The sequence below is a fragment of the Varroa jacobsoni genome, unplaced genomic scaffold (assembly GCF_002532875.2).
Source record: "Varroa jacobsoni isolate VJ856 unplaced genomic scaffold, vjacob_1.0 scaffold_536, whole genome shotgun sequence".
Taxonomy (NCBI): Eukaryota; Metazoa; Arthropoda; class Arachnida; order Mesostigmata; family Varroidae; genus Varroa; species Varroa jacobsoni.
Window position 1 is genome coordinate 21856 of NW_019213438.1, and position 27235 is coordinate 49090.

The 27235-nt window shown below is 37.3% G+C and overlaps 1 protein-coding gene and 2 long non-coding RNA genes across 21 annotated transcripts in view; 2 read left to right on the plus strand and 1 right to left on the minus strand.

Moving 5' to 3' along the window:
• The window catches only part of LOC111261243 (uncharacterized), a 34196-nt gene extending 12472 nt beyond the window's left edge, over window positions 1–21724 (minus strand). For 2 of the 11 annotated variants that reach the window (XM_022834581.2, XM_022834582.2), the window contains exons 1-4: window positions 20384–20714; window positions 12137–12240; window positions 8312–8573; window positions 339–486 (exon numbers count right to left, since the gene is read on the minus strand). In XM_022834581.2, coding sequence (XP_022690316.1) covers window positions 339–486; window positions 8312–8573; window positions 12137–12240; window positions 20384–20428 — 559 coding nt within the window. In that variant the 5' untranslated portion in view covers window positions 20429–20714. Of the gene's footprint in view, window positions 1–338; window positions 487–8311; window positions 8574–10476; window positions 10719–12123; window positions 12241–15478; window positions 15696–16772; window positions 17206–20383; window positions 20715–21645 lie in introns of those variants that run through there. The other 9 variants (XM_086968618.1, XM_022834574.2, XM_022834573.2 and 6 more) reach the window with 9 other exon arrangements.
• On the plus strand, window positions 436–3845 carry LOC111261247 (uncharacterized). Its single transcript, XR_002680882.2, has 2 exons — window positions 436–529; window positions 2901–3845. It is a non-coding gene; the product is annotated as an uncharacterized LOC111261247 (long non-coding RNA).
• On the plus strand, window positions 18076–26923 carry LOC111261245 (uncharacterized). 9 transcript variants are annotated; one of them, XR_002680876.2, is made up of 5 exons: window positions 18076–18090; window positions 19550–19746; window positions 21648–21739; window positions 23432–23709; window positions 26622–26923. It is a non-coding gene; the product is annotated as an uncharacterized LOC111261245 (long non-coding RNA). The 9 variants fall into 9 exon arrangements; XR_015311427.1 differs by lacking the exon at window positions 19550–19746; XR_002680874.2 differs by lacking the exons at window positions 18076–18090; window positions 19550–19746 and adding an exon at window positions 20019–20125.
• Window positions 26924–27235: the final 312 nt, after the last annotated feature.

The following is a 27235-nucleotide window of genomic DNA, read 5'->3' on the forward strand; positions in this document are numbered from 1 at the left end:
TTTGTATCCTAAAGTGGGCGATTTATTTCAAGAAACCATAGATGTATAAATTACATGTGGGAACGTAAATGGTAAATATATGGCTACCTGAAAGTTACCAGAGCACTAGACAGGTGTGGGAAAAATGAACGAGAGTATCTCCGACACATATTAAAATTTTATTTTAGCCCAATTAGTGTTCAAAGTACGCCGAACAAAACACTCGTGGGCTTAGTATTTGAATGGAAGAGTAAAATAGTTATTGATAGAAAAAAGAAAAATAAACTGAGTTGACTCAAAACGTTAGATTATCTTGCTCTGTAGTAGTAATATGTTAATAATATGTAACTTAGTCATACCTTCTTGAAGGAGAACAGCATATCCATTAAAAAGCCATTTGATAAGCGTATCAGCAATGGTTTTAGATCCACCCTGCCCCGTAACAAGCCGGTACCCAAGAAGAATTCCAACGATCGCTAGCAGGCACAGAAAAAGAAGTACCCAACTCTGTTGAAATAGGAAAACCATAGAAGCAGAAGGTGTAAAATAGGTAAGTAGTTAAAATGTTACCTTCAACCTAATTTTTTTCTGATTCTATAGGAAGTTTCTGATCATTTCTATAACTTAAAATGTGTGACCGGCGAGTCAGTAATAAGTAGCAATACAGCACAATCACCGCATTAGATGTAATAGTACTTTTCACTACGTCGATGTCTTTAGTAACGAGATACAAACGGGAAATTGCTTTTAGAAGCTTGAACCTTATACAGTAAATTTAATGTTTATAGAAAATCATTAGTTTTTGCTCATTATTTGCATTCATCACTATCGATACCAATTCGCAAATGTTAAATGTTTGTATCATCCCTAATTATTCGTTTATAGTGTAGTTATAACTGTTCCATAAAGCAGTGGTAATTTTCGTTATTAGTCAGTACCCAGTAGAAAATGCTGTGTGCTCTTTTGTGTGTGTAGTTTGTATAATCGTTCAAATTCTAACGGTAATATCAAGTATTCATACTTTCATTGGAAAATATTATAAGAAGCTAGGTAATAAAAAATATATTAGTATTTACAAAGGAGTTCAAAGTAGTATTCGAGGATACAATTAGTCTCTAATTATTTTAACATAATTAAGGAAACTCTTATTCCTTGTCTTCAACAGCAATGTATTCGACAAAAACGGCCTCAAAATTATTGCGTGGGCTGCGTGCTTGATTAGTCATTGCAGGTTTTAACAATAATCATTGCTGCTGAAACCCACGAGTGGTCCTGCTGGAAGCGGAGGGGCGCTAGATCCATGAGTTTCAGATGCCTATTAGAGTATTCGTAATTTCTAAAATAGCGAATTTGATTTTGTTAAGAAGAACATCTAAGTTGTCCAAAATTTTTTTTACTAATAAGACCAGATCTGATACTGAAGGAATCACTTATGTTTGTAAGCAGTGTAATGGCTTGATACTGCATTGAAATTTCAGACAAAAAGTTCCCAATTCCAAATTCTAAGTAACAAGCAGGTATGGGCAAAACCGTAATATACTTTAGTCAGCATTCTCGTGGCATGAAGAGTATGGACTTCACAAGTTAACCTAGTTCTGAGCATTACGCCAAAAAACTCGTATCATTCAACTTACTCAGTCTTTGTCGATCTTCGAAATGATTCGCCCTGCTTATGGCTGCAGATCAAGGGGTCTGCAGAAACTACATTAAGCTCAACTTTTAACAAATAGCGTAATTGTATCTTCGGCGAACACGGGAAGTTGTGCACCTTGCGGCATTTTAGTGAACGTATTGAAGAAGAATAGGCTATCCATATCTTCCTGCGCAAGTCGCGGAAATCAGTTTCATTGAAAACAGATTCGCTGACTCGTGTCTTCTGCTATCAATGCATGCCTAGACCAAACCGATAGTTATGTTGTCGACTCTAAAGGCTGCTTTAATAATATATTGGTATAAACAATATTAAATCCCTTCCTTGAATTACAGTTTTCTTTTTATCTAAGTGGACTCTGATCTTTTGTTTTGATAACTTGATAAAGTTTGAGGATGTTTGGAAGGATGAAGTCATAAGCGACATGTTAATCAATAAGTCGTTGGATGGAATAATTGCGAAATAATTCCACCAAATCCAATTGAAAATTACTTATCATTCGTAAGAGATACAGTATCTTTAAGTCATAGACTTGACGGAATGTAAGCTTTGGAAGGCCGCTGGTCATGTTATATGCCGTGTAATAGTAGCGGCAAAAAGTGTAGGCTATATGTTTGTCGGTAATTTGTTCTGTTAGATTCAAGTTTCGAGCTACATTACTTAAAATTCCTCGAATTGAATTTGAAATATTTCCTCTGTTTCCGTAGCTTATTGTTTTGAATGTTGTATGGTTCATTATACTGAAGTTCGCAGACAGTACCCTAACCCTCTTCGTTAACAACATTTATTCTTATTCTTTACCTTCTTTAATGGGGTTGCCTTGGACAGCATGGATATGGCATCCCTTTCTAATAATTTAAGAGTCATTTAGCACTCTTAATAATTTCATTATCATGTAATTCTGTGTATTTGAATTAAACTGATTTAAACACTGATTGAAATTGAATCAAAAAAATGTTATTTTAGTAATCATCACTATGCATTGCTATGGGATTCAAAAACATCATCCGTGGTATACACGTTATTTTCTTTTGGCGTCGTGCAGTTTCGCTTAATTAATTTAACTTTTCTTTTCAACTAGGCACAGTATGTGAGTTCAATGAGACGAATACTCTGTAGTAATCTAAGAAATTTGTGGTGATCTCATTTTAGGATTGTCAGGATGAATATAGATATATATAATGTTACGGCGAAGAAATGAAATCGTGTAAAACCTCGGTTTCTAGCGGATATATTGTTAGTCTTTGATCAATGGACTGGTTCTTCATAGATTGGTGGCAGCGACAAAGCTCACGCTCGACCAATTTTGCGGAGGCAATGAAACGAAATCCGGAAACCAGGCTTCTGGTCGAATGTGGAACATGAGGGACGAGACTGACAACGTGGGACCCATCGGCGTCTAGTTTTCGTTAGGAACAGTTAGAGTCTAGAACATCGCAAGAGGCTGGCCATTCTCGTGGTAACTGGTAACCAGAAAGAACGAAAAAAGAACTGAAGTGAAAAATGGAACGGGAAGATCGGCGGCAAAGAACTAGTGTCTGTAAGGCAGACTTCACGAGCAAAGAGAACATGTACTATACGAGGAGCAGCGACTATGTACCATACGAAGTAGTTAGATTCTACCGTGGAAAGCCCTTAAAAAGAAGGTATCAAGAATGTGCTTCGATGATGAACGGAAGTGCGAGAGAGACCGTTGGAAGGCTGTAGGAAGCTGCTGGTAGCCAAAGAGTGTACGAGGACATTAACACAACCAGTTACGACAAGCGTACCGCACTGGGGACCCGCAAATGTTGCGTGGATACAGCATGGCTAGTGGCGATAGCTAAATTGTATGGCACATAATTTAATAAATAGCCGCTAGTTCGAACGTAGTTAGAGCCTAGCTAATCGCTAGCCGGCATATTGTTAGACTCCGACCAACAAACTTCGCAAATATATATATATATAAACGAACCAGCGAACTCTGTGTCGCGCACTTTCAGCCTTTAATTGATTTAACTATTCTTTTTCGTTTCGTAGTTCGTCGAAAACGGTAGATTAAATGCTCATTAACAGTTATGCCGTTGCAGTTGCCCTGTTCCACTTTATCCATATATTGAAGAACAATCTAAAGCTTTGATTGGCGTACTAATTCTGCCTCTGACGTGTCAACAGGGGTAGAAGAGCTTAAATATTTTTTTATAATAAATATCTACGTATATTTTTAAAACACGTATATTGATATCTCACCTTTTTGTTTTCATAATGATTTGGATTTTTTTTACAAAAATCGAGTTAGCATTAGCCGCCTCAACCTTTCAGTTGACATTAGTAAAAATTTTTTCGGAAAGCCCCACAAAAGCAGCTCAAAACGCGTTTTCATCCAGTTGTTACATAAGTAGATACAATCAATAGAGTTTTCGCCATAAAAATCCAAAAATACTGATTTCGGGTACAGGAATGTGTCCTGCATTTTAATTTAATTTATCGAGATCCATAGATTTGCGATAGGAAAAACGTTTCCACATAAAACGATGTGATAAATTTCCACCCCTTCCGCTCAAGGGCATTTTTGATCCCAAAAATGAAATTTAGGAAAATTGAATTACATTTAAATTAAGCTTATCGGAATCTTTCTGATTAGTGTCGAAGACGACCCCAATGGATTCATTTTCATTTCATTGTCACATCTGCGAGTAAGCGCTAACGAAGCGGTGACTCACGTAGGGAAAATGTTTTCGGTATTTTGGTATTTCAGTATTTCCCTCAGAAAACCTCTCGAAAGATGTTTTGGAAAAAAACCCTTTTTATTATATCCAATTGACGTTCATCAGAAAATCGCTCGAAAGACGGTTCAAACTTTTCTTGGAGCTTTTGCCACATAGGAGAGACATATGCCACAGGTGTTTTGCATTTTTTGCGCTTAAAGACCCATTTCAGCATCAAAATAGAGCCTCTCTGACCCCTTACAATTTTCTCGTTGTATATATATATATATATATATATATATATATAGCAGTCCATAAGAGACTAAATAGAAAATTAATAATGGAAAAAAATAAGAAGCGAAAATTCTGGCTTCTAAAGGCAAAAGTACGTGCCCAATCCCTGCAAACTTTCTCAAGTAAGAAATTAAGGGGCAAGAGATCAACTCAGGCTGTGCTTTTTAATGGATTGTTTTATGCCGGATGAAGTCTGGACCTGGACCTCTAATCTTGTAATCATTACCCATGTGTTTATATAAGGGTAATTGATTAATGCACGGAATATATTTCACAAGCCAGTTTCAAATCTAGTTATGCTAAACCAAGAGAAATGTTAGTCGCACATTAACAACATTAGGCCTATAAGTCGCCAAAATAGAGATAGCTTGTGTAAATTAGCATTATGCATTATGGGAGAGGGAGGTTTTTCCGGCAAAAAACACTCATCCAATCGACACGCTCCACATTACATGTAGATTGCGTTAGAATAATACTCTAGCTATGGAGAATCCGCTAAAAGCGAGCGCTCTCAGAAGATTACACAAATACAGTTAATTACATATGAGAGATGATCCTGCTTACCACGCTTCGGGCCTGATTTGCCATAAATATTAAAAAATGAATTATCAAATGTTACACCAGGCCGAACCTAAATTTTAGCTCAAATTTGCACCAACAGTTCTGTTGGAATCTCCCATTAACTTCGTGGTTTCGTTGGAATGAATCCATGAACGGACCCAGAACATGCGTCGTGCTGTTTGAAACCACTGAGCTAGACTTCAAAATTTCCAGTACGCAACCACTTACGCTGAATGAAACTCTAGCTACAGAACTGTTTGATGTACCTAAAATCTTTAATTAGTACTCATTCATAATTTCCAGCAATGCTACCCAATACCTTCGTATTCGCGAGTATTATTCTTATACTGTGACTTGATATAGTACGATACACGAGTTGCAAGACTCTTCCTTCTAATCTAAATTAAATATTTTCTAATATACTGTGTCATTATGCTGCCCTCTAGCTATTCCAGTAGCAATAATAATAATTCTGTCTATTCAGAGTGGTGTGTTTTCCCTGTATTTGGAGGACTGCCGCATCGAACTCATCCATAAAGGATAAAGTTGTGCTAGGTAGATCCCCATTGTTTTCACCCATTTGGAAAAACAGCGGATCCTCTTAAATTGATAGGAGTATTCCTGTCTAGGTTTGACGTATTAATTAAAAGTAATAAAAATTCCTTATAAAATTGAGTTCGTTACCCTTAGTGTACCCCTCAAAATCGCTCCACAAAAACAACTAGGGTCAGGTTTGTTTTTCTGCCACATTTGATTATTGCGTATAATTAGACTAGTTTCTCAATCACCTGTACAAAATTTGTGCGCGTACAATATCATTGATCAGCTTGCGATTTTCTATTTTTGCGTTTAATTGCCGATAGCGCATTAGTATAAAGAGTTCGATGTTAGCCTATAGAAATATAACTGATAGAATCATTCTGGAAAGTTTCCATACTGCTACGCTCATGTCGATACATTTTACGTTACAAACGGACTCTGGAATCGAGATCTGATATATATATATATATATATATGTTCTGCAGAAATTGCAACAGAATCAAAATTCGTGGTCGTTTGCGTCGCGTATCAAAACGGCTCCTATAGGAGAAAAAATCGCTACAAAAGCTGTGCCCTCAGGCAGCCACCAAACAAACTTTAGAAACTGAGACAAGAAATACAGAGGAACACAGGAGGTTAGTGTTTTTTTATGTGGAACTTTTCAGCCCAACAATAAAAATATACCATATCGCTTGATCCAGGCCCTCAAGAGACATTAATTTTTCCAACTTTTTTAAATGGAATTAAACATGTTGTTAATCAAATTTGCGAAATCGGGAAGACGGTTGCATTATTAAATAACTGAGAGAATCAATTTCCCCTTGTCAACGCAACTGCGAAAAATTATTCCAATGTACGCATTTCGAGTTATAACATACCTAAGGCTTTTAGTATTTAGTATACATTTATTGAAAGCCTTAGGTGGCGGATTTTGTGACACACAAATCGATTCGGCGTGAACAAATTGAACTAATCAAACATTGGCTCCTCTGTATTAACTACTTCCAAATTCCACGCCATCGTTGTGCTTTGGCCAGAGAATCCCAATAATCGTTACTTCGCTACAGCGAAGGAGAATACAGCGGGCCGCCAACCCGACAAAAGGCACCTCCACCGATTTTAACGTTATGTGTGAGGCTCGTTGTCACTCAAACGTACTTCTCTCCGAAAGCGAAACAGGCAACTTCTGATACATGCGTAACAAGATAAAATTGTCCAACATACAATTTTTTGCGGAACAAGACTACTTATACAGAAAAAATGCGTTTGTTGGATAATCATTCCGAAAAACAAACATAAAACAAACATCACTACAATACCCTTTGCTAGATTGCTTGAGTTGGAGTGAATGAAAAATCCCGCGCTTCCCCAAAGTTCATACAACCCGAAGCTAATCATTTAAGAAGCAGTGTACCACAGAATGAGTCCTCTACCGTCAGCCCCCTACGCATTGTCTATTTTTACAAATCTATATTATGGATTTTCTGGACTACATGAAACGTCGCCTACAAAGTATGCATCGGCTCGAATTCCGTAACATAGTTAAAATTTTTGAGGTACTCAAACGGGTTAATCCATAAATTCGTTACCTAACTAAAGTCAAAAAGTCAACTGCGAACCTTCCAAACGCCCGCATTATTATTTACCCCGACATGTGACCAGTGGGAACCCCTGCAAGCATACATAACGCCCAATCAGTTAACGGGGTCGGACAACCGTTGGCCCATTGTGGCCCAGATTATGAGAGCCAACTGCCAGATTATGAGGATCGTCCCGACGAGTTTTCCAGCTAAAAAAGAGGTGATTTAATTGCGGGTCCGCCGGGTTAATAAAACATGGTTTTGACTTTTCCACCAAATCATTCTCAAAACGAAATTGCAAAAAAAATTGATATGTATATATACGATCGAACAGTTTTAATGACCTCTGAGAATCAAAATCAATATGCCAACCAACATATAAAATATTTGAGCTCGTGCTCAATATGTACAAGTATTTGTTAACAAAAAATTAAAAAAAAATAAAAATTTAATCCTTATATATAAAAACATAAACACATAAACTCATCGTATGTTCATTTAGCTTAAGATGCGCCACTACTTCACGTAGAAAAACGTAACATGAAAAACCTTTAAAGCTTGGTGACGTTCCTGGAACAATCAGCCTTCATTTAATGTGGTATGTGTACACGTTCCTTATGACAAAGTACCAGAATTAACCTTAAGCAGAAACAGAATTAGTCGACTACATCAGTCATAACGTCTATTCAAAATCGGCCATTTGATTCGTGTACGTTCTTCAAATACAGAGTGAGTCAACTAATTCTAAGAAAGCTTTTTATTGACGTAGAGAAATGTACCAAAGGCCAATGCGTCATGAATAACATAAATCCAGATTTGATCGAACACTCTGGCGAACAATTGAGTAAAGTGATGAGATAATTGCAACAAGGTAGCGGGTGAGGTGAGACAGGGTAATTGCAACGGAGTAACCGTTAATGTGTGATATAGATCTAGTTTTTGTTAATCTAAGTGAATGAGAGATTTATTAATCATATATAATGTCATCAGATGTTGGATTTTAATTTTCTGATACTAACGAGGCTATCAAACGCATCCGTAAATGAAGTGGGTGCTTGCACGTAGTCGTTTTTCATCCCGGAAATGATACCGAATGCAGTGAAAGAGTCAGACGACCGTGCCATGTCGTGCAGTAAGTCATTCATTCTGGGGTGAACCGGAAATGGCCCTGCTGCTACATCTGCTTTTCCCGCAAGCACTGTAGCTAACATTCCTGTTAGGCGGCCCGTTTCTTCTTCAACCATGCCGTAGGCTTTGTCCAGCGGTGGTACAATGCTGTACCTACGTAGGAGAGAGAAAGCGTTATTACTGCAAATCATTGCTTTGATACTGTCTGTAACAAAAAGACTGAAAGACTTTTCCGAACCATTTTGAACGATGGGGTTCAAAGAAGGGAAATAAGTTTGTAAGAGACGCATAGTATAGGAACACTTTAATCCCAGAGGATGTCACAGCAGTCATTTCTTGCTGGGTTCCATAACACATATTCCCAAAGATTAAGAGCATTTGATTGTAGATTACTTATGCCTATGTAGTTGAATTCTTTTCTTAAGCAGTGATATTAGGTTGAGTAAAAACAGATGGAGCTAGCGACGGATCGCCTAATCGTGTATCATTGAGACTTCTTAGGATGATTGTTTTGATCACCGGGCACGTACAGTAAGCATTATCAGTAAGTTTAGATTGAATCGGTTTAAAATCGGAGATTCGAACAAGAACAACAAATCACGTTCCAGGCGGCCACAAAAAAATGAACTGTGACGAACTGCAGGCACTCCTAAAAAGAAATGCGCTGCACTAGACCTAACAGCTCTTTTTCCAGCTAGGGGTAACCCAAATAACTGTTGTAAATTGTTTGCATGCACTAAAAAATATTGAAAAGGAAGGGAAGTGGACTTCCATAGGCTCAGTTGGAATAATAAAAAGAACCGTCTGCGAGTAAGTTGTTCATTGCTTGTACAGGAAAGAAAGTAATTTTGATACCGTTTTTTCGGTGCCCCTAAACGTGAAAAGGGCTAGTTAAACCCCTCCAGTTTGAGAACACTAAGAAACATATTTAAAAGCTGCACCTCTATATATGATAGCTTGAGAAAGAAGTATTACGCTATGAGCATTTTAAAGCTTAGGGAAAAAACACGGAAGACAGTTACGCAAAGCAAGGCATCCGTCTGAGTAATGAGAATAGCAGAAAAGCGTCTTGGGGTAAAAAAGAGGGCAATGGAAGTGTTTCATGACAACGCTGCACCGCGTAACTACTTTAGTAACCCAACGAACACCAACGGCACTGTAACAGGAAACTCTACTCCACTCGGGGCGCAGCATGAACACCGCTCCAACAACAACAACAACAACCAAAGCGACACATCTGGAACGGTGAACAGTATAGAACAGAGGTGGAAGTCCGTACATATCAGCCACCAAAAAGATAGGAAAAAGTAATAAAAAGCAAACGATGTTACTTCGGCTAAAAGGTGTGTACTTTCTCAAAGTCGAAACGAAATAAAATGACTGAAAAGAAAAAAACGGAATTTTCTACTCTAGCCTAACAAAACGATTTCGGGCGTAAAGCTTGAGCCAATTATAGGTAATCGAATAGAGTCAAAATTTAGCTTACATTGAATACTAGCAGTTTCGTTGAAACAGCTGAAATAATAGTAGCTGAATAGAAGCAAGTTTCGAATAAACGCCACAATATTAAAAAAATTAGGAATTTGTGTGCCATGTGAAATTATTGAATCATTGCATTTGCTGAGGTTAATTAAAGGTTACGTTTTATAAAATGCTTTTATTTTCCTAACATGTAGTTTTGTACCTTTTAATGACCAACAAAATCAAATGACATCCTTGATTTCCTAAAATTAAGTGTCGATAATACCGGCGATATATAACAAAATAACACGTCACTCTTTTCAAACTTCCGCACTCTATATTAAAAAAAAAATAACTTTATGTTGAAAAAGCAACTTCCGATAGAGGGAATTCCATTAATTTAACTTTAACGGCGATTTATCTCTTAATAATTTGTAAACGCTTAATAATAATCCTTCTCTAGAAGCCTACATACTAAATCATGTTTCAGTACTTTGTTTATAATAATGTGCTATTAAAGTTTGAAGTGATCGGAAGGTTCTTTTTCTCATCGTACTAAAAACTTAACACCAATACCTCCTGTAGACATATTTACCGTAGCGAGGCTTACGAAATTTAGTGTGCGAAACCTTAACAGTAGGACATGACGGCCCAAAATGAGCTGTATCGTCCAGGGCACTTCCTTTTCTTTCTGGCATTTCTATACTGTTAACTTTATTTTCAATTTAACTACCGCTATTGAAATTTTCCGGTGACAGTGAGGTCAAAGTCGCTTTCATTGAGTCAACAAGTCCGCATTAGCGACCACCACTTAAGAAGACAAGAGAGTCGAAAATGATCAGGTTTTCACTATGATGATGATGATGATGATGATGATGATCACTATGATCCTCACCATCTCTAAGCTTTTTAAAAAAAAACATGTTACCTTCCTTCTATGCCACGAAACTAAATGTTTAGAGTGCTACGGCCAGCACTGCCATTAGGTATTCCATTGGGTGGCTAGCTTTCAAGACAAAATAAAGTGTGTCTATGCTCAGATTTGAATATAGACCACATAAATGTATAAAATGCCCGATGATTACACTTTTCTTGACGGAATAAGAAACGCCACAAGAAGTTCGAGCTGGGCATTTTGAGACTAGTTAGAGACACATGATGAGAGCCTGCAGTGAATTCGACTATAAGTTTCTATGAATACGTTGTGTGTATGTTTGTATTGATAGCCTGAGCCTATATGCGGATATAAGGCATGCCTGAATCTGCCTTACTAGCTGCGGTATTAAAAATGACATGAATCGCCTTTTAGGTATTCCCCCTTCAGCAATAGGTTCACGGATTGTGAAAGATATCTTTAAACTGCATGCTGGTCCAAATCAATGACCTACCCGTGATTCGAGCAGATAGAAAATTTGTCGTTTATGGAAAAAATGAAGGTGGTAGAAAAAAAACGGAAGAAACTAAGGTAGTAGCTCTGGCAGTTCAATAGTCAACAGTGCTGCATTTATTAAGAGCTCAACTGCATATGAGGGTATAGACCTTGTTTTAGACAAAGAGAAACAATATCAACAATAGTATCAGTATTCAGGAAGGGAAAGCAAACTGCAGTCACTAGTAGTTACTAGGAACCGCAAAAAACAATCTGTTGAACAGTAAAGCGCAATCGCGGACTCCAACCGAGGCGAGAAAGAAAAAAATAAATGCAGAATGAACCGGCAGTCAAAATAACGTTACCGAAATAGGTAAAAAATACGAAAGCTGACGTAAATGTTATTTCCATAAAATTCGTGTGACATCTACATAATATAGTCGGTGACTCTGCTTATGTATTTTGTGTATCTGCCGGACAGGCTAAGCCAGAAAGTCGTTGACCAAGGGAAGTAAATGATTCAAAGAGCACTAGTGTCTTGAAAGAAAAGATAAAAGGTTTGTCTCATTCGCAGTGTTCGGTCTAGAGCTACCGCCTGGCGTAAGTCAGTTGCCAGTGCACGCCGTGTCGTAATCATTATTTGCCTACCTATGTATTAAAATTATCGTGTTGAGCATAATCATCCTAATGATAATAAGAATCATCAAGATTTTCCTTCGGATTTTTATATCAACAACCTATATTACTTTTTACTTCACTATATTACTTAAACAATCTTAAGTTAATACACTGAATACATATATTTAAATAAATCTAAAATTCGCTCTAATAAACATGAATGGTCAAACAAAAATATGAAGTTTGGTTGTTTACTAGAAGGTCATACGTCATGTTGAGCGAAGCTGTTACATTCGTGATCATTGAACCGAGTGTTCCATGAAGTCGAACAGATCCATCTGGTTTCTTAAGCAACAAGTAGAATGGCCCGAACTACAATCAAAGAATTATGTCATAGCATTATTTAAGATATCAAATCTGATCAGTTAATTAAATTTTTTTTTAAATTAATTTAAATTAACATGTTTATTAAATTAAATAGTTTTCAGTGATTTACTAAGTGGTCCCTCAAAAAGTAAAGATCCCATAGTAATAGACATAAGTCGAATACAACTCAGCACATCCAAATGCGCAAAATACTTGAGACTAGTTTTTTGTAATTTGAAATCTGAAAGTCTACCATAATGCCAGAGTAATCCGAGACAGAATACATATCACACATTTATAGAAATAAGTAAAAATTATCTTAAAGATTGCATTGGCATTCCATTGCAAGATGCACATCGTTTATATTTTAAGCATAGACGTCGTTCTTTCAGACATATAGGAAGAAGTATTATGTCCAAAAGTAACGTCTTTTTTCTGAAGAAATATTGCTGATTGTTTTTTGCAGCACTTTAGATCGTGCTGTGATCGTACAAGAGTTGTTATATATGTAATAGCTCCCGGCACATAGAGATTAATCACCCGGAAGGCATATGTTAGGTAAGCTGAGATATATATATATGGTTTCTGTGCAGAAAACTATCCACACCATATATTAAGAGACTCCAATGAGCAAAACAGTTGTTATTTTTTTTTCAAGAAACCGCTGCAAAAACCGCGACGGCCAACACGCCATTACAAACATGTTATTCCATAAAACACTTCGCAAAAATAAGGTATTCCGGGTGATAACACACAACAACTTTGGGCGCTTATCACTGCTAAAGTAAAAGCAGTTTACTTGGTTCGCGAAGCCAAAAATCTTGTACAGGTTTAATTAACAACCGATAACAACTTTAATAAACAAATTAGTTAATCTGAGAAGATGCTTTATATACGAATCCAATAGCAAATTATTATCTTGCCTGCGGGTAAGTCAGAGGCTGGGTCCGGCCGAGGGTCCCTGCGACATTATTCCAGTAGGCAAAACACCAAAGCACTCAGAAAGGGTGAAACAAGAAAGATCAGTGTACAAAAGACTCTGAAGATTTGATTTTCCTAATCCTTGGGCCAAATCTTTTTCCAGACCCAGTAGATGAAATGCAGTGCTTATTGCGTCAATATAATTGTGAGGGCTTGTGCAAACAGCATCTTACCAGTTTGTCAGTGTTTCTGTTCAACGAGACCATCCAGACATACATATGTATAAAATTGGAAAAAAAATTAATTCATTCTGTTCTATAATTTGGGGAATTTTTGAAACTAAACTAACAGCTACTCACAGAGAAGCACGGCTTGTTATCGCTTTTTAACATCGAAAAATTAGTCACAATGACAATCCCCATATAGATTTGTCACCTTTTACGAAAAATGTTGTCTCTGGATCGATACTACTGTACGTAAAAATAGCGCTCATCTAGGAAACCTCCACTCTGGCTTGATTTAATTCTGCCATGTTGGGCTCACGTTGCGCTGGGTCATAAACGATTTTTGAAACCAGGAATATAGCTGAAGAGTATTATATTTGATATACGTTTACCAACTATAAAGAGTTAGATAGTCTAGCAAGAGTCGTGGAAATATTTTCTCGAAGACGTTTTCGACTTTCATCTACGCAAAAAGTGCCTTAAGGTAGCTTCTGATAGCTAAATAAGCAATAGGCACACTGACTGTGCATCTTCATGCTCGCACTATTCTGAGAACCCTTCGTTTCTTGGACAACATATCTATATTGCTCTCGGAGCGAACAAGCATAAATTTTTCACTAAGTGGCCTCCTTAGGATGTCTCCAAACCTCGACGTAACCATCCTCACCGATTCTTTCCTTTTGCTACCTCAAAAAAATTGGCTTGTTCGTGCCAATCTTACTTGGTTTACCGTGCAGTATATTTGATTTGACGGATCGGCTGTACAGCTGATGTGGGGCTCGTTTCACGTTGGTTTTTACCCAAGCGACGCTTCTAATTCCGTCGTTAGATTATCTTTCACCTCGGCCTTGAATACAAAAGCTCTCGTCGTAAAGACGCCTTTTTAAGCCCTCGGTTCGAACAGGAAGTATATCATGTTCTGTCAATGCTGATGATAGGCGGATCTTAGGCTCCACGGTGGCTAACCCGTCAGTCGAGAATAACTTTCTCTTAGCTAGTGATGTCGCAATAGTTTGAGCTGTAACTAGAAGCAAACTCCTCTAACATGGTGTTTGACGGTGAATGCCATATGTCGTTTTGCTCTTATTTTCCTGAGGTTTACCACCTGACAAAGAAACTGTCCAATGCCTGCAAAAGTCGCGTTAAATTCCCCTGTTTGTTGCATTTCTTCAGAGCTATTTTGTGAATAAAATAACAACGGGACGATGGGGTTGCCGTGTGTTGTCGGTGCAAGCTGGATTCACATACATGAAATGGGCTGTATTAGTCGGCAAGCTGCCTACCATGTGCGCTGAAACATAAATAATCGAGCAGTGTGGTGGCATTTCGTAAGAAAACCGTCTGCGGCAGACAAAAACCCTATAATCAGTCGAGAGAAATTTTCTATAGATTATTATTTATCTTTCAGTAACAAACCAGTAAGTAACATACATCAATTTTTACCCAAATTATACAGTGTTCATCTATTAAGTCTGTGCCAAAGTAGGATATGAGTCCTAGTTTTTACAATTACTGCGTAGTAGAACGACCATTGGTGCAAAATGCAACAATATTGATGCAAAAAAAATCCCGCCTGCAAACCATAGCGAAAGAAAATCGAAACTAAGACCAAGCATGTAAACTATAAAGGATGCTTTTTTGCCGATTTTCATCTCAAGGCTGACGGAATTTATCTGAAACCAGGGCTTCCAGAAAATTAGATGCTCGAAACTCAAATGCCGAAGTTTTTTCTGCATATTATTAGGTACTTGCTGACGTTTGTCCTAGGGCTAGTTTATATTTGTTTAAATTATAAGGTGTGCAAAAATTAACAATTTTTAATTTTTTTTACGTCCACAAGCATCAAACTTATAACAAGAAAAGAGAGTACTCTAGTTAAAAAAAATATTCGTCAAACGCCATCACACGGAGAAACTTGGCAATGCCTTTGTTTATCTAACAAGCATAGGATACCAAAAAAAGACCTACATGTCCACATTTTACCCTAGCTCGACAAGCAAACAAGTCCCCAGGCTCTGCGTCGAATAGATTGCAATCAGACAGAATCAGAAAGCATATATGCATTGAACTTTACTATTTCACAATACTGTGCTTCTCACCTGACAAACAGAACTTTCCTGTTGAGTGGCTTCATTTCAGTTTCATTTATTTTTGAAAGCAGTAAACGTTCCACAAAATGTCAGCACCCGATGTCACTGAGATTTGTGAGAAGTCTACAAAGCTCACTTTATCCCTGGCGCTCGACAAAAAGATGATATCACTAAAACACTATACTACGGTAAGATACTTAGGTTCTATTCGTGGACAAATGACAGGTGAACATGAAAGTGCGCTTGTCATTAGGCGAATGTTCTAGGCCGCATCTGGGCCGAAATCTTTAACCGTTGCGTTTTCTGCTCCATCACGTCCGTGGGCTCACATTCTTTGACGTATTGAAAGCAACCGGCGTAAGTTATGTTGCCATACTACCAAAGGAATCCACAGAAGGGGCGTTTCCTCAACAATGAACATTGGGATCGGGTAATAGCATATGTTAACTAAGACTAGCTGACATACTATGTCGCTCCAAATCGCTGACGCCCACGATCAAATTTTAGGGTAAGCTTTACACGACTCTAACCTCGCTTCTCAATAACGTCCAGAGGTCAAAGGGAACACCGAAATTACCAAGTATTTCTAATACAACCTCGTTGAGCAGCGCGAAATTATACTCACAGAGATGACTTTTAAACGACGCCCAGAGTGTAACTTACAGTGATGTCTGCGCCTCTTTAGAGCTAAGTCTAAGCAACATTGTTTTCGTCGACGCATGTGAAGGCATAAGGAAAATTTTCCTCATTAATCTACTCCTCGCAAAAATGAGCGCTGACGGGAAAATGATGCTTGCTGCAGCTTTTTCAAGTATCGCTGTAACCTTGATGCCTGACAGCAATTCTGTGCGCTCGCGCTTCAGGATTCCCATTTAGGTTACCTACAGCATCCTAAATAGTAGTAACAAGGACCCAAAGACAGGTGAAACAGTTCCTTTGGCTAATTGCACTTGCAGTATGCAACGAGTGCCCCATGATTAAACACGAATCCTGGAGACCATTAACCGATCCCCACGCAACATATGCAGAACCGAGAAACCATTTAATGGAATCTTATCAATACATTGCGATAACCTTTGCCGATTTCTATTGTCAGACGCAGCACCGATGTAGATATTGAAAATGGGTGCATCAAGCACCTCCATATGTGGAGACATTTCACGAAACATAAGTTAACCGCCGACATACATTAGACATTAATGAAAACAAATGTTCGGAAACTGTTAATGCTATTATTATTCTGCTTTCCAATATTGTTATACAAAGCAAAAGTATAATGCTATAATCGACAAGATTCACATACCTCTTCCGTTCGAAAGACCAAGGTATACTTCCTCAATCTTTTACATGTCCGTATTCAATAATCGAAAACATAAACAATTTTTGCATCGATCTTTTACCTCGGCAGGCGACGGTGCGCCGCGCATTTAGTCAGGTCTAAAATGACCTCAGATTTTAGATATGATTCAATTCACAACTGAATTTTTCAACAGCATTTAGGTACCTCAATTCTCGCCACACACCCGGCGAAACTATGCAACAGCATTAGGATAGCCGTGCGCGGCTTGTATCGACATCTCATTGCCATTAATTTTACGCGCGGATTCGAACATGAAATCATACTGCTCCCACAAGTTACTTTCATTTTTTCTTAAAATGCTGATATACCGCTTAGCAGCGGCCAATTTTCTATACAACTTTGCTTTACGATAACCATTTACAAAAAATAGGCCAAAGATGGATTCTCACCTCCCTTGGAAAAACTTTTTTTAATCACGATTAACCCTATATTGCTCTCAGCCGTGTTCATGGGCTCACAGGAATCCTCAAAGGTTCTACGAACCTTGTTCGACGGAACACAGCCGCAATGTTTCTACGAAATGGTGACAAAAATTCCTCTTCCAATGAATAGAGCAGACGTCACAGAATTACCACGAGAATTCGACGATGTTTGGGATAATCATGATCATTGTTAAGGAAGCACAGCGTGCCTAGAGCACTGGTAAAATCAGCAAACAGTGTAGACGGCTCTGCGCCGTACGTCTAGGTGTATCGTGGGTAGCGTCAACTTTTACACTATGTAGCTATTACTGTATTATGGAGAGGCGATTCTTGAATAAATAGAATTTTCACCAGTATAAGTGCATCGTCACCGTATTTATAATATATATACAGAACTTATACATAAGTGTAATCTGTACACACATATAGCCCTACTACGTCCTTTTATGTCAAGTGTAGCAGGGGAGAATCGAATGTTACCTTCGTTAAAGATTAACACTAGGGCCACAAGTTTGATAAGCGATTGTAAAAGTAGGGTACTATATTAATGCATACCACATTTCCATGTATACTCCACTTAATAATTATATCCTTGTACCGGGCAGAGGAAAAGTGAAAAGTGCAGCGTAAGCTTCCGGGTATAAAAATAATTCGATTTTCATGTGCTTCATACGACAGAAGTGCATCAAGACATCATAATAATATGAAGATCATGTCTTTTCAAATGTAAACGTAGTTTTTCACAGTGCGGTGATAATAGAATATCTGTAACACTTTGTTAGGTTTTACAAGATTAAGGGGAAATTCTCGATGTGATGATTGATCACTAACAACAACTGGTGAGTAAACACTACATATGCAACAATATATATATTTTCACATATGTAGGACCTGGTCTATTCCTAATCAACTCACGTAAGTAAAATCAAACAGTAAAAAAGTTTCATTCGCTTATTGTTGACGACACACAAAAGGCAACCCCGATGAGGCATATTGTTAAGACTTGCAATTATCTAACTACTGTTTGTTAGGAGGCGGCTCCATATTGCTTAGGTGCATGCTTACTAGCAAATTCTTACAAAGTTCATTTACCACAAGTCAGCCAAACGTCATGCCGAATAACACGGTGGCCTACGGAAGGCCTATATATAGTCTCAAAACAATAATAAAAATGTAGGGAAGCGCATATCTTTGAGCCGGGTGGAAAACGAGTTCTAATTAATCACTTCCATTAATTACTACTAACAAAAAAAATTATTTCAGCGTTCAGCCATGATTTCTGTAGCAAGTAGGATGGTGCTAAGTGAGCATATCAATGTAGTGCGGCTTTGACGATCTGCTAGCCACCGTGTAGGACTGTAGTAGTAACAGATCGTAAAAAAATCTAGCTTTTGATTCCGTAAAAAAAATTCTCTCTTGGTGTAGAACAATGGGTATTAAACAAATGGTATCAGTAAAAGCTGCATGTATTCTGGTATCTACACCGGCAGTTTGTTCGTTCGTAACGATTTCAGCGAGTGGGATTATATTATCTCGAGTGCTCGTGTTTCGGTATATGAAGTACATATCAGTAGAAAATAATTGTGATAAGGCCTGAGCACAAAACACAGAAATATGTAGAGCAACGGATCGTTTAGGTAAAAAGTAGAGGAAAGCAGTAAGGCTCACGACGATGCCCAAAATGCGGCGGAAGAAGCTCTAGCAACAAGAAAGGCAAACTGACAGCAGAGTTTAGTCGGCAGTGCATGTACCATGAGCCATATCCTTTTAATATCGTGATTCGATAACTTCGGCGAGTATGAAATGCAACGTAAATAATCGGTTTAGTAGGCATAAATTAAATGGCCTGACCAATTGCAGATGCTTCTGCCAATCTCGAAAAGTTTAACAGCAAATGAGAGTTGCCAACGATACGAAGCTTTGAGTTGACGAAACAAATCAAACAGACGGTATTGCGAAAAGTCTTCTATTCCTATTGATAACTGGCGCAACGCTTCCATATTAACTATAGGATTTGTAGCATAGTACTAAAGTTTGATAGGGAGAAAGCGAAGCTTATAATTGTTTGTCGAAGCAAACTGGTAGCAATGATGTATTCAGGAGCGTAATGAATCTGTATAAAATGATTGTTTTATAAAAATCTATTAATGCGCGTGAAACTGGATGACGTAAAAGATTAAATATCCTGTACACTCAGACATCAATATAGATTCCTAGTGCACAAATTTGTATACACAAAGCCTACTCACTGAGCCCGTTCAAGATATAAAGCTAACGATAAACTGCATGTATGTGTAGTTTGCGTCTACAGTCTGCTGATAAAGCTGGATCGGGTAATGGACATTGGCCAGCAAATAGACGTCCGCAGTTTGCTATGGCCGTTAATGCGTGAAAAGGCCTATCAAAGCTGACTGGGGCTGGTAGCAATACGATTGTAAACGGCGGCGCGCCAAAAGAGGCACATAAAACAGTGCCACTACCAGGAGCTCGAAAAGGTATCGTGTCTCTCAGCGGCTGGCAGCTCGGACACTCGCGATACAATATGCTATACAAAAAGTCTAGGCCGTAACATACAACTAAAAACGACAACTCTGTTATCAACAGCGACACCGATACAGACTATATAGAACTGATTCGAGAAAAAAATAGTTATCAATGGGCCTGATTACGGCTATAACAAGAAGCATCGGGAAGTGCCTTGGACTAACCATTAAAGCCAGTAAAATTGAAGCGTCTACACAACACTCGAGGCTCGATAAGAGTAAAAATGGGTGATTTAGGGGTATGAGTAAACTATATTGTTGGGCTACATTTTTGGTCTTTTTAATTTTTTGGCTTCTTGTAAACATAAATTTCAAATTCACTGGATTTTTGGTGAGTGCTGCGTATTTTACCCAGACTTCAATGGGATATATGTATACAACTAAATTAAAAACGCTTTATTGTAGCTAATGTAGCAGGTAAGAAAACCACCTAAACAACTATCACTGATTCTCTTTTGGGTTACTGTCGTTCAATACTAACTTTACGCTGTTAACTCACGGTTGTAGTCTAAATAGAGATTCAGAATTATTCTCCTGTGTTAAATTAAGTGTTAGCGACATAATGAGTACATTTTTGTATTCAACCTACCGGGACAACACAGATGCGAAGATTATAGGCGCTCCAAACCTTCATCGTTTCAGGAGACAAGCTTATATGAAGCCTGTTGTTTTCGATATCGGTTGTTGTCTAGTCTCAATTATTGTGTGTGTTTTGGTTTAAATACCTCTTTATCGAAAATTAAAGCGATTCTAATGGGTCATAAATGAGAAATGGTTCAAGGAAATGGCGGCTTTAAAGTAATTAAGAGAAATATAGGAATGCCATTTATGAGATCATAATCTGAACAGATTCAAATGAGCCAGCATAAATCCGATCCGAATATTCTAGTAGAGGATCGGATGTATTTTGCTATACCCTGCATACATATATAAATAGTAAGTGCATTGAACACTGCGATTTCTCAGCACCAATGTATCCGGTAAGATGCTGTTGTCTTTATATATATTGGAGAGAACTGGTGACGGGTCATGCAGACAAAATCCGGGTTCTTTTAATGATGCATAACATTAAAGATTGCATAACATTATTTTATCGTTTCTAACAAGAGACAAGCAGGAGCGGCGTGGAAGGTTCTGAACCGACTAAGTTCTTTATTAAGGGTTGACATAGTTTAAAGACCCTTGACTTGATTCAGTTTTACCATCTGTCAGCACCACTGTATCACCTCGCTATGTTAGCATAGATTACACTATATCGTGGATATTTTCTGCCATATATGGATCGAACGACATGTGCCTGCAAAAAAATCATCATCAAAAAAATTAATCGAACCTAGGATATGGATCCTACTGTAAGAGCCGATAAAAGTAATGCATGTATTAGTCGATGTAGGTTAGATTCGAAAACAATAACACATTTCATAGAATAAACTCTTGCCTTTTAGTGAGACGCAGCCAAATTGGTATGGTATTATTATTGTTATTCCCACGATGTTGTCAGGAAGCTTCTACTCAATACGTATAAATTAGGTCCAATATGACACATTCAAGACTCTGACGAGAAAACTTGTTTGGCAATAACGCTTACTGCTCTCTGTCATATCATCGTCATTGCTAAAACAAAGTTCATTGTGCGAGAAACAAATTTTTCGATTTATGCCCTTGTGGAGCCTTTTGGAAAATAATAATTTAATTTATATCAAATCTACGTTTATTATGTCAAAGGGTACGGTAGTGGAAATTTACAATGGACGACCAGAATTATTTGTCTACGGCATTATGTATGAGATCGACAGGGGAGCTATGTTCGTACAACAATTTGGACATTCTTTATGTGTAAACACTACTTACAGGTTCAGTACGAAGGATTACTGCCCAGCAAAAAACGAAAGGTATTCATGTCTATACTCGAAGTTAGACCACCGCATGTCTCTAAGTATAACAGGTAAATACGTTATTTCTTGCGTTATATAGGATGTGCTGTTTGGATTCACTCACACTGCTACTGCAGTAGGTGAAACAATAGAAGGCAAGGAAATTTAGCTCTTTCTGTTGTACAATGCCAGAGCCATCAAAGAAAATCCTTTTGAACATTTTGAAGTAACTCCATATATTTTTTTACATGGAATGCAGAAGACATTTGATTTGTAAAAATGAATATAACATTAAGATTTTTTATGATAAACAAAGAAAAATGCTGTTGACTAAAATCAATTTGGTGAAGTCAAATGATAATCGATAACTGAAAAATATATATTGATAGCTGTTTTTAGGTTATAGTTTAGCTTTATCATTCTGGATTGACAAGAAAATTGTTTAATGGGAAAAGTACAAATCGCTAAAATATTTTATAAATGCTACAAGTGCTCGAACGTTGCCATAAAGGCTTGAAATTTACAACATTCATTGTGACAACTTCTTTGTGCAATAGACATGACAAACTTCACCGGAGTAAATAAGGCACAATATGATTCAAAAGTTATTTTGGGAAAATGGGCCTATCTTTTCGAAGATATAGTTTTTCTTCGCTTTGTTATTTTTTTTTTATTACATTTAATTTTAATTAAAATTCAGACCTGTAATGCGGGAAAATGATAGAAACGATTGTGAAACTCATTTATGGACGTAAAAGGGACTAGCGAAGGAGAAGCAGGTGGCCGGTACAAAGACAAGTTCAGTAAATAGATTCTCTTAATTTATGTTGCAAAGAGCAGTGTAACTGGATGATTCCAAAATCGACGAAGACGCGTCGTTTGAACGATTGTTAGCATAATGGAAAAGTGAACGGACATCTTAGAAATCCAGTCTAGTTTGTATTAATACCCTAATTTTAGCTGTCATCATTTTGTGGGTTTAAATGTTAGACCTAGAAAGATCAGAATCAATTTCGTTTTTAATTACGACAGAACTTTGATTTTGCAGACTTTTCAGTCAGCAAGTATAGCACTTTACAATCTTCCTGAGCAACATCGCTCATACAAGCATAGCTACAGAAAAAAAACATTCACTCCAATTATTATATTGAGGTAAGCAACTACTGGCTCACAACTGATTTTACAGTTTCTGAGGCGGTTGCACCAGAAATACAGGAGACCCTCTGAAGATGTCAGAATAAACAGCTATGATTTGCTTCACTAAGGAGTGTTATAGAGAATGCTGCATTAACCTAGAATTTGTATCAGTATTAGATCTAGCACTAAGCCAACATCACAAATAGGTAAAATTCAAGTAAGTTCAAAACAACTGTTTTCAAATAAATTATCTTTTGGAATGGAGTCATAGGTAATAGCAGTTACCTTGTCGATATTAACTGGATTAAAATTGAGAGGCCTTATATCACAATGACAATCTATTATGGCACACATGGTTTGAATAATACTATGAGGTTTAGTTTCGCTATGAATTTGTCGCCTGTCACTCTTTTTACGATTTCGGATTACTTATTTTCGTACTACTTCGGCTGTTGACTGTTTCGTAAGTTTTCTTTCATAATTAAGTGAACATGCTTATACCAACCACACTCAGTAGACACAAGTGCTTTTAGATAATGCGGTTGCTAAATATGTTTTTGATATTATATGTTATTACCTGACAATTTATTATAGTAATTGTTACTTATGTTATTAAAATCTCGCAGCGGAAAGCGCATCCAAGAATGTTCGTAATGTTTGCGAATTATCAGTACTGTTTGTGAATGAGAAGAGGCGAAATAATACAAATTGCAGCGATGGAAGTTGGCAAGACGGAGCGAGGGTCAAGGGCGAAAATGCCGCTGAAATATATTTGGTCAATCTGTCATGCGACGCCGTCTTTGTCGGTTAGTGCAGATCCATGTCTGCCAATTCGGACCCCGTTTGTTGAGACGCAATCCTTTCGTTGAAGAAGAATATAATGGAAGTGTACAACTGCTATATGGTAAGTTCCATCTCTAGTGCACTCATTAGTACCATAATTTTTTAGTCTAGACTCCGTGCCGAATTTTCGAAGGACAGGTCAGTATTCTCTATTTCGCTATTTTCTATATTATATTTTCATAGCATCAATAACATGATAAGTCGTACACTGCTATGTAGCTGTTTAACATAAAGATTGCCTCTACAATGGAGTATAGAATCGCGATCACCTGGATGTATCTCTCCAATGAAGGATTCAAAATCTTCAACCTGCCCGAAAGATTTTTCTCAGACGATATGATGAGTTTTCACTTCAGTAAACGAAAGAAATTTGTATGTTTTTTGTGTACACTCTACCGCTAATCGAGGATGAACAGGTTTGATTCAAATTAGACGAAAACAATGTCCATAATGGCCGAAGGTGGAGAAAGATCATTGAAGCTGACCCTAATACCACCAAGACAGGATCTATATAAACAGGATTGCGTGGAAAAGATCCAACGGCAATCACTAACATGTTGTGACGGGTTTTGCTGTTTAAGACTTTGACCACATGTTTCGTGCGTACTAAGGGTTTTACGAACCGATCGCGTCATATTGCTGAAATTAGATATTACGTATCAAGGTACAACAATGTATAATCTTTGAATGAGTTAGCGGGTTGACTCATGTATGCTGTAACCATTCATTACCATTTGTACTCAAATAATGTATGCTTCTTTAATCGGTGGACGAAGACCGCTAGCACCTATTCAACGTTGTTATATAGATCTGTTGTTGTTTTAAATGTTTGAGAAAGATGAATTTAAATTTTTTGTAGAATTTTATTTTTGAGAAACCTTGACCGCAAAAGTGATTTTCCAAATCGAATAGAAACTTAAGCGGAATTTTTAATTAGATGCCAAAAACGTAACATCGTTGCACTATTGACCCAAACCAATACTATACCACTTCTTAAAACAACCAGGGCACGTTATTTATCAGTATCTTGATAAATCAAGACGAGGTATAAATTGCTTGATCGGCACCTTCTAGGGTCTAAGAAGATAGTAGGTGAGAATAAATATAACTCCGTCTTTTAGTATACTGTTTTTAAGTGTACGCGTCAAAATATCATGTTAATATTAAAATTACCAGTAATTTTTTCATTGTAGAAAACGATTACAACAAAACGTGTGTTCTGCGTTTCGTAAATTTAAGCATTAATTAGACCGCAGCTGCTTTCGAACCGTATTAAATTTAAGTAATCGTCGGACTTTTGTTGCGACAGCCGTTTTATAGTACTGGCTTTTATATTAAACATTACCTAACGTGAACTTCTATTGCAGTTATCTTGTTTCAAAATTCAGATTTCAAAACACAGGTTACTTTGCCTACTAACCCACTGCAGTTATTTCCTTACCCTGCTGAAGTTATGCTGCGCCCGCCCCGTTCCACGGGTACTAACTTGATTAGAGTTATAAATAAACGTGCCAGTGATTTCTTTCACAACTAGCTTGTTGACTTGCTATTGAATCTATCTATTCGTATTTGGATTTGTCAGTATAAAAAGAGATAACAATTATATCATATACAAAAAAACAAAAACTTTATTTTTCGCATGAAGTGAAGCATAGTTTACATTTGCATTTTTCGTTAGCCACGCACTTTATTGGAGTAAGCTTGAATTTTCTATTAAAAAAAACAATTAGGTTTTTATGTTTTATGCATAGTCTGAGGTCGCGCAATATGATTTGAATAAACTTCACAGAACAATATTTGATTTGAACAGTTTGTCTTAAAACCAGCTTTAGGCGATGCAGGTTTAGACCGCTTTGCACCAACATGCACCTAAATTCTCAAACGACTGTAATTCAAATGAACCAACATATGTGGTAGTTTTCCTCCTTCCGCGTTAAGCTAGTAAGTTGAAGCCAGTTAAGACAGTTTTTCGCCAGTGGCAACGCAGATTAAGCTTAAACAACTTTTTTCATCTCTAGTGCGTTATGTCTACGAAAGAGGACAGAAGTTCTCCTAAAAAACCTAGTCAGGTAATAAGCGTTTTAAAAGATCCGGAGTAGAAATCGGGGCCAACGTTTTTATATCACGTCGTTTAGTTATATCGGTCTCACTTAGGATCTATAAATATATTGCACTAATATTTGTTACCTGAACAGGGCAATATATTTTACCGGCAATTCCACCGCTTTGAATAGTTGGAAAAAGAGTATAGAAGAAGAAAACGAAACTAGACAAAAAATATAGTTTTTCAGGTGCCTACCAAGCTGTGAGTTTTTTGAGGAATCAATAGTTATTATTTCAACGAATTGGACGTGTGTTTGGACGCTCTGTACTTCTTCGGCCTGCCTTAGGAAGCTACAAAGCCCACTTTATGCACACAGGTTGAATGATGGGATCTAAAGTAATGACCTCTAGCAGAACCAGGAAGCCTAGGTGCGCAACCTTGACATCATAAAGGTTAAAGGCACTGAGAGAATTGAGTGGTTTATCGAGAAAGGGCACTTAATTGACACATGTGATCCTTGCTTTACAATAATTGTGTATTACGGATATATTTACACATATTTGTTGTTAGTTTTTTTGTAAAAAGTTGTATGTAACTTGGAAAATTGAATTGAAATAATTACGCTTGCAGGATGCACTATACAGTGGAGACACTATGGATGTATAATCATGCTGTATGCTGGAATTTAGCTTTTTCTTTTTTTTTGCTTGCACCTTTTTAGCATGCACTTTATTATGTATATTAGATTAATTCTACGTGTATTCCATTTTGAAAATCGAAAAGAAGCAAAAATTTTACTCTAGAGCTTAAATTAAGCGGCAAAGCCCTGCAATGTTAAATGCCTCTACGTTCTAACCATCTGAAATAATTTTTTTCTATGCCGGAAATTATTAACTTATTTCAAATGTTGTTTCGTTTTATTGTTACAGGTGTTATTGGTTTTGGCAATTACGGGCGCCGTGATGCCAACGGCTGCAGTCTGGGGCGTGGTAGGAAAATACAAAGGGAGCGACAGTCATCTTTTCGCATTAGGCATAATTCCTGTCGGGATAGGCGTTTTTGGCCACTACCTTATTCGTAATAAACGAATGGGCAAAGATTACTATGGGTTTGCGTATGGAAATGATGGCCAATATCGAAGATGATGATAAGTAAACTCTTTAGAGACAAAAGAACATAAAACATTTTCCTTAAAGCAATAAAATGTTGACCATAAGTGTAACCGAAATAACATATCTCATTTCATCAAGTAATGACAGAGGAATCCATATTATTCATTTACGTCTTTTAAATTTTGCATACGTTTTAAATACTAAACATCTTTCCTTTAGTTTTTGTTGTCTACTTTCTCTAAGAGATAAATGTTGTATCAGTTATTTTTGGGTAACCGATGGAATATAATTTGTTGATGCATTATTTAAGACGAGCTTAGGAACACAAGACGATAACCCGCACAAAACATATTCTATTGTAAACCCTATTCTTGTTCTTGTAGTGTTCGTCGTTAAACGTTCATTTAAATGTATATAATTTATTAGTGAAC